Here is a 12,347-nt window from a genome sequence, read left to right as displayed (position 1 = left end):
AAAAAAATACTAGAGATGATCGAGGGATCTTTATCTAAAACCATCGGCCCGGCCTTCACTAGAATCAGAAAACACTACTACTCAACTGACAAACCACTTTACAGCAATACACAGATTAATCATACGATTATCAAATTGTTATGCAAATAACCCTCAATCACAACCCTTCTCTGAAAACATGTTCAGCATTTACTTCTTTTTTCAGATTTTATCCAAATGTGATTAACTTAATTTTTAGTGTTCTACTACATTTTTAGTGTGACTTTGCAAGGGGGAAAAGAACGAATGATTCAAATACAGTTGATACAAGTTAAAATTTCCACAAATATGAGAGGTGATGTGCATGCGTTGCTAACCTCCACAGCATTCCGTTTCCCCATCGTGGTTCTGTCAGATTGTCTTTGGAGTTTGAGCGGGGATAAGATCCAAACTATCACAGGGCTCAGCAGACAGGGGATGAGAGCTGAATTTGGTTTTAGTACCTTGTTGTCATTTCAGTATTCCGTAAACTGTCTGGATTTCACAGTGATTGACAAGGGGTGTCACGATTTCGATTCAAGATCAAAAATCTATAAAATTTTGAATTTTGAAATCAAAAGCAGGATCTGTGATTGCCACAGGATTTTTTTTTTCTCTCCACCTTCTCGTGCAAATCCCCCCCCAAAAATACAGACACTTTAGCTTCCCTGCTGGTAAAGTACAGCTATACACACAGGGTAACGTTAGCTTAGCGGCTGCTAGCATGCAGCTAAAGACACAGGGTAACACTAGCTTACCAGCTAGTAACAAACAACTATACACAAAGGCTAACGTTACCATAGCGGCTGTTAGCATGCAGCTAAAGACAAGGTAACGTTCGTTTAGCGGCTGTTAAAATGCTGCAAGGTAACATCAGTTTTGAGGCTGTTAGCATGCAGCTAAAGACATGGGGTGCCCGTGAGGAAGTAACAGAAAAACAACGAAAGTAAAGCATGTTGGATGCGACCCTGGATGTATTACATTAACTGAATCATTTTTTTCCCACTGGAAAATTCAGAAAAAAAGAAGAAGTCATAAACGACCTTGTTCGCAGTTCCAGGTGTCCTGGCAGCAGATTTACAGGCTTCTCTTTTGTAATGGTGGCGTATCTGGGAAAATCCATTTTGGGGCTGCAAGGCTAAGCAGTGTTCCTCGGGGCCTGGCTCAGACATGAGTCAATGAATCATTTATATGCATTAATGGTGAATTCAATTACACCTCATACACTCTGGGAAACAAACTGGTGATGTAAAGTACCCTTCTGTGCCTCTTATTGTGGCACTGCTGCTGTCTGATGGGGGGGAAAAAAGAGGTTTAAATCAAAAAACGAGGAAAGAAATGTGATTGAATCTTGTATTTGGAGAATCGTGACACCCCTATGATTGACTAATTGATTTCTCTGGTTAATAGCAGCAGTTATCAGTCACCGTAAAGACCACCAAAGCTCTACTGTAGTCTACAGGACTGGGTGAAATGTTTCCGAACATAAGGCTTTATTGTAGTGTGAAGTGACTGACAACACCCAGCGACAGCATTGTTCTGTGTCTGTCTACAGGTGGATCCAGCTACGCGCTCCATGGCTTCCCTTCACAGTACTGAGTCACATGTGTTTCTCTTTGAATCAGTCGTAAAGTCTTCTTACCACATGATCTCAAGTTAACTAAAGTATAGCCCAGATACCTGCTGCTCTCTCTTCCACTGAGGTAAGCTTATCTATTAGCCAACATTTGGGATATTCATTACTGTGTTGCTTAGTGACAAGGTACACACCTGGTGTGATACACTATTTACATAAAGTATAAGGGAGAATTTTGATGCATACATGATGTGCACAAAATGACTATGCTTATTACACTGTGGGTTATGGGGCAATATTTGTTTTTCAACAATGGCTTTACCAGGTGTAGAGTTTTTTTAAATTACATGCAACATAGGTTGATCAAATCTGTTTACTCAATAACTCAATGATTTTACAAATTGTTTAAGTCCTCTGGTAAATTAAGCGTTAGATTTTGCATATATATATATATATATGTTCCACCAATGAAAATGTATTTGAATGAATACTTCAGGTTCCCATTGCTCTTTACCGCAGCCTTTCAAGTTTATCATCTGTACAATTATTGTGAATAGGCAAAATCTTTATGTAATGAAAGTGTTGTCTGTACGCTGAATTTACCACCGGCTCCAAAGTATTTAACTTGAGTCATTTTCATTTAGAACTGCACCAGTGTGTTAGGTATTTTGTAAATTGTTAGATTTCTCACTTGGCATTATTGTGTTCCTGTATGAGAGAGTAGCATGCATGAGGACTACAAAGATCCCAGCTACAAAAGGCCAGATGTGCAGGTGTGCACTCTGGTTAACAGCTTCTAAACCTCTCACACTGAAAAAGGTTCTACCTGCATTAAGAAAAACATGGAATGCAGATAAACTAAATCAACATATACATATCCAAACAGAAAAAATCATTACCTGAAAATATCTGCACATTAAAAGTGCAAATCGTTGGTAACCCCTGAATGGTAACTTAAAATAACAGAAAAAGTAAAAAAATTCAAGTGTATCTCAAGGTGCAAAATTGATACTTCTTCACTTGGTATAAAAGAATACAAAAATCAAGCTTCAACATTGCAGACTTGGTCAAAAGAAAAGCAAGGTTTGTGGGTGAAAAAGAGGAAAGCAGGAGGAGGAAATGTGACAGACTGAAGTTGACAGTGAGATACACTGGCACAGAAAAGCTCAGGGAGACGGAGTGAGTCGAGAAAGGGAAGGAGAGCTGGAGTAGAGAAATGAATCCAGATTGAGCTGCGAGTGCAAACGCTGCCCAGGCCTTGGCTCATTGGCAAACTGTGTCCACATGTAAAAGCACCGGCCAGGTTTTTGGGGACAGTACATGTTAAGCCAAAGCTTCACTCCTGGCCGCTGATGGCCACTGACTCTCGGCTGCACCTCAACAATCTAAACCCCCCTCCTCTTCCGGTCCACTACACATGTCTACCCTGAAATGGCCCCGAGGATAGGGCAAAACAGTGATCATCTGACTCCAGGCCTGCCCCTATGCTAAGAGACGAAGTTAAGAGATGATTAGGAGGCGGCTTCTGTGTTGAGATGAACCCTGGCCTGCGAATGCTGAGGTCCCCTCAGGAGGTGGGAAGCTCAAAGGAGATGAACTGCTTGAGTCTCTCCAGGTACTGGGCGTATAGTTCAATGTCGTTGTGGCCGGCTCCCTCCACCCACAGGGGCTCGACAGCACGGGGGCAGCGCTCGTACATGGCCAGGCCGTGGGAGAAGTCGATCACCTCGTCTTCTGTGCCGTGGATCACGAGCACCGGGGACGCCACTTTCGACATCTTGTCAATACTATGGAGAGTGAAGAGACAGAAAGAGATGTTTTAAGTCCAAAATTCAGAATGAATAGAACAACTGGCGAATGGAAACTAGGGACCAACAGATAATGTTTTTTGAAGGCAGATATCAACCCTTGTTATTACGAAATTAGAACAACATTTAGGGTTTTAACATGCACCATTAACGTTAGCAGAAAATTGCATTGCCTTTATCTTTTCATGGCAACTCTTCATAGAGATTTATTAGCCTACTTTAAGTAACAGAGACCATAAAAATGTATGGTTAAATCAACTATGGTCCGTTACACCACTAGAAATTATGGAGCACAAGTTATCCAGAACGGTTTGGCAGAACACTGGATGTTGTGTATCAGCTTTAGCATGCTAGCTGACTTAGCCCGGTTAGCCGGCTCAGTTAAGCTCAATAGACAACCATTTCTTTTAAAACTGTATGCCGATACTGTTCGGTTAAAGACAACTCGGTCTGTGGAAACACTTCAAACATTTCACTGAAGACATCACCACCCAAATGTGTCAATTAGCGGAACTAAACAAACCCTTACTCCCCACAGTGTTTAGGCAGCCTTCCGCTGCAGATGCAGACTGTGCCAAAGTAATAATAAATGCTATATATTCCGGCGGATATGCTGAGACTAGTGTTTTTTCCATTATGTTTGAAAATATGCCAGTATGTGAGTGTCAGAACAGTTACACAAAAGCCACTAGAATTAGATTATTTTATTTTCTGCACTTTTTTTAAAATTTTCACCCATCTACTGCATCCTGGAGGTTTACGCAAGGAAGTGTGCTCTAAAAAATGAACCAACGATTTTGTCAGCCTTGTCTGGGGCCTTGAAGCATGTCATGCCTCTGTTCCAAGGCTTGTCAACCCTGAAAAACAGCCCTGAACAACTCTACAACTCATGTGTAATATACAGAAAACAAAAAAATAGGCCAAACCCCAGCATCCGGCTTGATTGGAGGAGTGCTGCTGTATGCTAACAGAGGGCTCCTGCTGGTTTCTATAGAGGTCCAGCTGGGAAGCGTTGATACCAGACTTCTTATCTTCCCAATCAAACACACAATCATCATCCACAACCAGGAAACCAGTAGTTAACAGACAATGGTAAAAGTGGCCCCACCAAGAGTGGTTGAGTGTATATGAAAATTAAGATATCTAATTGGCAAGGACATGCACCCATTAAAAGGTCCCATGGCATGATAATTTCATTTTATAACATAAATTCAATTCAATTTCAATTTATAACATTAATATGCGTTCCCCCAGTGGCCAGAAATGTTCATAGGTGTAAACCGAGCGCTGGGTGTCCTGCTTTGCCTTTGAGAAAATGAAAGCTCAGATGGTCCGATCTGGAATCTACCCCCCCCTTTCTCTGCTTTGCCCGCCCAGAGAACTTGGCACACCCATGAGAGAGACATCATGGCTTTCAAACAGGCAAAGTGGTAGTTAAAGGCCACATCCCCAGCCTCCACCTTCTCCTCTACAGTGAAATACAGTCACACTTTTATGGTTTACCAGTCAGTATTTTAACAGTGTTAAATCCAGTACAGTGGTAGTTAACCAATAGTTAGCGGTAGGCTTACGTTACCTACTGCCAAGTTTTAACGTGTTACAAGCGTAACGTGCCGCGATGCTTCTGTTGCCTATAACATCGGCTTCAGAGCATCAGAGAGCAGTGCAGACATTAAAGTGGCATCGTAATGAGGCACCAAATCCAAAGATTTTCCAGTTTTGATTTGTTTTTGATATTAAGAGCTAATGTTGAACAGTTGGTTGCCAAAGGGGGCTACCAGAGACTACGAAACGTTTGCAAATTGACTCAATATGGTTGCAAGGGCAACCGTTACTTTCGAATCCTTGTTCTGCTTGTGCCAAGAATAATCACAAATTTATCTTCTTCCTGCATGAGTTATTTTTTCCCGAACCAAAAGGTCAGAAAAGTAAACATGGCTAGTTTTCTTCAGAAAAATTGACCATTTTAGTTAACCGTTTACTCAAAATTCAATAATAAGAAAACATACATAAAACTGAACTTAAATAAAAACTGTCAAGTCTGGCAATGAAAATCTGCCTGTGGCGGTATAGTGTTTTTCTTACTGCGGTGAAAAAGCAACGTATCACGTTGTTTGGCGGTTAACCTTAACCGCAACCACCTTACGAGAGTAGCGTTAGAGCAAGAATGGCAAGTCGGTGCCCGTGTGGTCGTGCAAGGCGCGCGAGCGGCAACGGAGAGTAGCTGCTTTCTCTCCTCTCCGATGATCTGTTCCACAGGCAGTTCAGAAAGCTCTGTTGTCAATAAAGCAAAGCAAATTGTTTTGCAGACATTGCAGAGTGCATATGCTTTGCAGCACAACGGTCTAGCAGCTGAGCAGAGAGAGAAAAGAGAGAGAGAGAGCATGCAGAGAGGGCAACTTTGCAATCTGCTAACTTGTATATCTAACAATATAAGCTGCTCTGGTGTAGGCTACAAAATGTGCATGCAGGCTGAAATTTTACCGTAAAAACAAAAATCCCTCTGTGTATTATTATTTATTTTTTCCTTCAAACACCAGGCTCACACAGAAGTGGTGTATCCTTTGAAGACACCATCTATTTTGCTCAAAAAAGGACAGTGGCTCATAGCTGTAGTAATAATACATGACAGAATACATGTTTTGCTCTTCGTTCACTCTGTGCTTGGTTCATTCTATGCTTAGTTTAAACCAAACAAACACAGAAGAGAGTCTGATAAGCGTTCAGTGTTGGCAAATTGTCGGATTCTTTGCAGTTGGCTTCCTACAGACACTAGGTTGAGATGTGTGAACAATTTCTCAACACAGTAGATACAAGGCAAACACTCACCACTCATTGCTTGACTTATCAGAATACATTAACTGTGCTGACATATGACTAGAATTAAAGTATGCAAGATAAGGGAGAAATATTTCCATGTTAAGTTGCAGAAAAGGAATACAGACAAGGAATGCAGCTTTTGTTGAGCTGTTACATAATGTGTTCCAGTTTAATGCTGGCTTGTTTCACCTACCTTATAACAGTTGTTTTTTAAAAGACGGTGTTACTCAACAAGAACACAACTTTTTAGGTTACAGCTCCTTCAGTGGCACTCAAGGCTTCACTGCCATGTCAACAACAAAAAGACTTCATGATTTTACAATAAAGGCCGTTTTATGGTTCTGCTTAGAATCAATGGGGTACCCCCACAAAAACCCACTGCATCTTCTCGGGAACCTACGCCGTAGCCTGGCGTGTATCTCTTGACAAACGTAACATGCATTAAGGCGACGCAGACCGCAAGGACTGCGATTGGTCAGATTAATACATCATTTCCGGCGTGTAGCTTTTACAGTTGCCCCGTTTAAGTATTAGAATATAAGGAATATAAGTAAGTATATATACACATACATAGTATGTATTAAATGCTGCCAGGTTGTCCAAATACATGTTACAATACAAGCTCTGGTGGAACTCAATTGGTCTACCCAGAATTCTTCACCATGCAGCCATGATGCCAAAGGTATTTTCAAAAAGTAATTGTATATTTGGTTGTCCCTGGTCATGTTCACTCCTATAAGGAAAACAGAGTATTCATTGTAACATAATATGAATCCGCTTTATGGCCAGGTTTGCACAAACAAGCAACAAATTTGATATGGACTCCAGTCCCAGAAACTTCACCTGGTTGGGGCAGATTCAACTGGTGGTCCAGCAGCATCGACCCAAATGTACTTTTTGAAAACACCACCATCGCTCTGCCATCCACCATCGTAAACCGATACCTGGCATCACATGTTGCCATTAAAACAATACAGTGAGCCCCCTTGTAATTAAAATAGTCACTTCCGGCGTGTGGTGGTGCCTTGGCGTTATTGTGTTTACAGTCCAGACTTCCAACGCAGTTTGGGAAGTTCCAAAGTCTCCAAAAATCTGAAACCATTGCTTCCCACTGGCTGGTTGAAGGACAGGGCAAATATTGGGCAGCAATGCAGTCCCAATTGTTTTGCAGACCTCCGATACTATGGAGGACACGATGCAGTCCTGAAGATAAAATCTTCAAAGTCACTGCCAGTCTCTAAACGACATCAACAGGCATATGGTGTGTGCTCTGATGCTGTATTAAAGGTTTTAAACGATAAGCAACATCGTCAAATCGACCTTTCAACATCTGAAAATGCTGAAAGTGCATTTCTTCAAACAAGTTACAGAAATTACTAAAAAACTAGAAGATGATACAGATGAAGTATAGCTTATGATGTGCTCTGTCAGTTAAAATCAGGTTAGTTTATCATTAATGTTATGGTTCATAACTGATTACCCGGAGTCCAAATGTTATAGGTATTAACTTAATCTTAAAACCATAGCCTACTATGATCTATACAGAAAGCAGCCTACATGTTACTATAAATCTCAACACTGTGGGCACGGCATGTCTCCTCCTAACTCCTGTTTAATCATATTACACTTAGGCTTACAAAGTTAGTTCTTGAATATTTTGTTTTATTAGAGATCATTGTTTGTTTTTGAAAATGCCATTTTTGTATTTGAGCTTGAGTCTAAAATTAATGTTGATGGGTACGGGCACAGAGCACCAGAACGTAAACAGGCTCAGTTAGCAACAATTAGCTCCGCTTTAGCTTTTAGCTCTGGTTCATTCTAACTTCATTAGAAGATCAGCTGGAAAGGAGGAGACTACTGTGGGGAGGGTGAACAACCAGACGCTGATAAATGACGTTTGGGGAGCTTTCACAGCGGAGTGGATGCAGTGTTTTTACCGTTTATCAGTACAGTCAAGGGCCAGCAGTCGCAGCCCCCTCACTCTGACATATCCCCATTAGCGCACTTATAGGACCTGAACTGTGTGTGTGTGTGTGTATATATTTCAGGCCTTTGTGTAATAAAAGTGTAAAGTGTAATTTCCCCTTTGGGGATCAATACAAATTCAAATTACATTTTTAGCCAGGACATGAGTGATTCCCTAAGTGAAGACACTTCACAAGTTGATGAAAATGATAAAATACTTTCACTCATGGTCCTAAAAGCAGGACCAAAAATGTGTCACTGAGAATCTGGCTAGGGGCTGAAATAGCTGCATGAGCGATTGCTGATCCAGGCATTTTGTATGGATTGTATTACCTACATTCATTCATTTCTGATCCATTGTTTACTGTAATCTGTTGTCCAGGTTCACCAGTTCCCACAAAAAAATAGCATCCCGATTATTCTGTTAAAACCCTTCCTAACTTCCACAGCGCTGTCTGCAACAGAACCGTGCAGATGGGTAGTAATTGCTGATTTCCTCCTAAAAAAAACGTTGGTGCGACATTGATAAAAAATTGCTACATTAGGTTGTCGAACACCCATTGTTTTATTATCACTAATGTTACAGATGGTGTAACTGATGTAACTGATTAAAATGATCGATCCATGGCAATATCCTACTTTGAAAACACTTAATATGCAGAAACAGCATGCTCCCTTTGCTGACTCCTAAGCAGGAGAGATAAGATGAGCCATCTGTAGCAAAATGGATTTAATTAAATGGAAGCTCTATGTAAAGTCTGCATATTAAAAGCCATTACTTTGAAGCATGTGGACTGGTAATTCCATGACTGTAAGTTGGTGCCTTTTTCAGTCGTCCCCGAATGAATTAATCACAAGCCTGCAGTTTGAATAAGGTACAGAGTTATTTAACCTAATACTATGACAAAAGTCTGTTTTTCTGGTATCACAATTGTCACAAACTTGCTTGTGTGTAAGGGATGCATATCAAAGTGCTGACAAAAGGATAAAGCAGTGCACTTCGAACAAAAGCGTGGTGGGTTAAGAAGAATCTGAATCAATGAAAGGATAAACAATTGTTCAAAATCTGTCAGATCATTGTGCAGCAAGAAAAGAGAAATTAATCATGCAAGAAATAACTTGTCATGCAAATGAGGATAGAAGACAACATGTTACTCCCCCAGAAACATGGGGGAGTAAGATGTTCAATTTGGATACTTCCATTAGTACACTTAAATGTAGCACACTGTGTACACCATGTACTCACTTGTGTAGTGTGGAAATTTCAACAGGGTAGTGTTGTCTCAAATCATGGCCGATCGTTATAAACTGACCGGAAATTACTCTTAATCATCTGTTTGGTAAAAGGTAACTGGGCGGAGAGTTACCCCCACCTATTGTCGCCTGCAAAAATCTACACAGGCTTATTTTCTGACTATCCGACTACAGTATAGTGGTATCAATGGAAAGGAGATACATTTGTATGGTTCAGTGTTTGCGGTTTCAAATTGCATCCGCTGCAGCTCCCTCGCCGCCATTTTCACAAGTTAATACATCCTGCCAACTGACATCTCCACGGTCAAACCAGCCCCTGCTAAAATTGGAGTGCACCTGTTAAGAATAATGAAAAAAGTGTTGAGGTCAACTGAAACCCTCTATTTTAGTCACCTACGTTGTGTATGAATATTGTTTCAACGTGAAGTTGAATGGATTGAAATCTATATCGAATTGTATCAAATCATGACTCAAAGTATTGATATTGAATCGCATTGTCACTGTAAAATAAATTGTGATTTCAGTAAACATAACAGGTGTGCGACATTCTATGTGCCCTGCAGTTTCCACGTTACCGACAGTGTTAATAGATGAAGCCACAGTGTCTTAAGAAGCTTGTTGTTTGCCGTTACACACCGCCGCTACGATACCTCCAACAGCACTCACCGGGGGACGCTGTCCTCGCTCAGACATGGACGTTCTCGCCCTCTCACAATGTCTGATGCATGGTAGTGTGACTCTGCCCTAGGGCATTTTTTTGATATTTATAATATATAACATCAATATTTATCACAATACACAATTTGATAACGCTGTCTTTGTTTGAAAAGTATCCAGATAATGATGGATTCATTAGTTAAAGTTTAGAATATAGTTTATTCACATAAAAAATAGAATAACAAAATGTACCATTTAACTGTGCAAACATGGCTTGGTTTAGAATATATTGAACAACGTCTATATGTAAACATTTTACTTTGCAAAGTTGCTTTATCTGCCTTAATAAAGCAGTACAATTTAGTAATGTAAATAAAAATACTGTATGTAAATAAGACTAAAAGCTGTCAAAGTGTCCTTGGGCAAGACACTGAACCCTGAGTTGCCCCCAATGCTGCGCCTTTGGAGTGTAAATGTGTGTCAATGTTTATCTGATAAACAGGTGGCACCTTGTTGCACAGCCTCGCCACAGTGTGTTAATGTGTGTGAATGGTTGATGTACTATGTAAAAGCGCTTTGAGTAGTTGGTAAGACTAGAAAAGCGCAATATAAGAACAGCCCTCCGATTTTCACTACGCCATGGATGTATTAAGCGCACCCATCAAAACAACGTTGACAATAGATATGATTAGTTAGTCTGTTTGAGCAGTAGTGCATGTGTCGCATATGGTTAGAGGACGTTTTTAAGCCAAGATCCTTTTATCAGAGAGAGAGAGAGAAGTTGCATAGAAACTTTTCATTTTGCCCCCCACCACATGAGCAGAGCACACAGACGACAAAGGTTATCTTGTGGACAGTTGCTAGTTGTGCAGATAACTGTATGTGTGTGTGTGTGTGTGGGTGCGTTTGTGTGAGCCAGAGAGACTCACCTGGGGAAGGCATCAAAGCAGTAGGTCTTGCGTGTGTCGGGGAAGGCCACCCGTAGCCCTGACATTAGTGGGGAGTGGAGGATGACAGCAGCACATTCATAGCGAGCAGCCAGGTCAATGGTGGGCACAGTGCCAATACTCTGACCGTACAGGATGATGTTCTCAGGTGGTACACCATACCTGTACAACACACAGAAAGGCCAGATTTATTAGGTGCGGAAAGAAAATTTAAGATTAAATAACTGTTCTGTCCCGCAGTACTTGTGCTTGTAGGCTATTTGCAGTATATTAAATCGTTTATGACCTAATTATTTTGCACTAAAATGCCACTTGTCTATCGGCTCTGACAGCGCTGCATCCGCCCTCTGTGTCCTCGCATGGAGACACGTAGACTATTAGTTTAAAGCTTTTACTCGTGCTGGCGCTGTATATTAACAAGTTCTTAAAACCTCAGCCCTCCACAACAGCAATGGGCCTCATGTCCTGAGCAATAAAGTTGACATTCCTTCCGTGATATTATTTTTGCGTTTGGATGGTAGAGACTTAACATCAAGCGGGGTCTGGGAGGGGTCCGGGGGGGTCTGGGTGTGTCTGGGGGGGCGCACCCGTAGTTGCAGGTAGGTGCGTTGGTAGTTATAAAACGATTATTAGACTATCAAATACGCCAATTCTGATATGTTTATATAGCCTACTGAAAACAGACAGGGCAACCTAACGCAGGCAGGTTAGCTTACCGTTTTTAGGTGATACGCCATGCTTGTAGTCCAGCTGTGAAATGCAATCTGTTGCGTGCAAACTTTGCATTCAACTTTTTCCCCCTATCTGTTTTTGTAAAATGCTGCCACACTGGCGATGTCTTCGACATGGTGGATGACTGACTGTAAATTAAACTCTCACAATTGAATAAGTATTCTGCAAACCACTAAAACAAGGCTTTCTAGTTCTTTCTTCAATCTGTCCTAATCCAACAAACGAGGAAACAGGGGGGGTGTTCTGAAGACAGACTGTTACCTGTGAAACAAGGATGCTCTGAAAACAACCCCATTAGCAATTAGTGCTTTCCACCCAAAGAAAGTAACGGTCTATGCTTCCACCTGATGAAATTAACATGGCAAAAAAATCGACCAATCAGAATTTTGGTCGAGTCAGAACGTATCGACCAATAAATCGACTAGTCGACTGGGAGATTACAGTCCTAATATACACACATATATGAACACACATACATATACACACACATACTTTTATTTATATATATATATATATATATATATACACTCACCGGCCACTTTATTAGGTACCCCATGCTAGTAACGGGTT

The 12,347-nt window shown here is 41.0% G+C and overlaps 1 protein-coding gene across 1 annotated transcript in view; it reads right to left on the bottom strand.

Moving 5' to 3' along the window:
- Positions 1-1,899: 1,899 nt before the first annotated feature.
- The window catches only part of abhd17c (abhydrolase domain containing 17C, depalmitoylase), a 15,765-nt gene continuing 5,317 nt past the window's right edge, over positions 1,900-12,347 (bottom strand). Inside the window, exons 2-3 of the mRNA XM_034877525.1 lie at positions 11,028-11,207; positions 1,900-3,381 (exon numbers count right to left, since the gene is read on the bottom strand). Of these exons, the coding sequence (XP_034733416.1) occupies positions 3,162-3,381; positions 11,028-11,207 (400 nt within the window). The 3' untranslated portion in view covers positions 1,900-3,161. The remainder of the gene's footprint in view (positions 3,382-11,027; positions 11,208-12,347) is intronic.

This window comes from Etheostoma cragini, chromosome 1, assembly GCF_013103735.1.
Source record: "Etheostoma cragini isolate CJK2018 chromosome 1, CSU_Ecrag_1.0, whole genome shotgun sequence".
NCBI classification, from domain to species: Eukaryota; Metazoa; Chordata; class Actinopteri; order Perciformes; family Percidae; genus Etheostoma; species Etheostoma cragini.
This window is presented reverse-complemented; position numbering and strand designations above follow the sequence as displayed.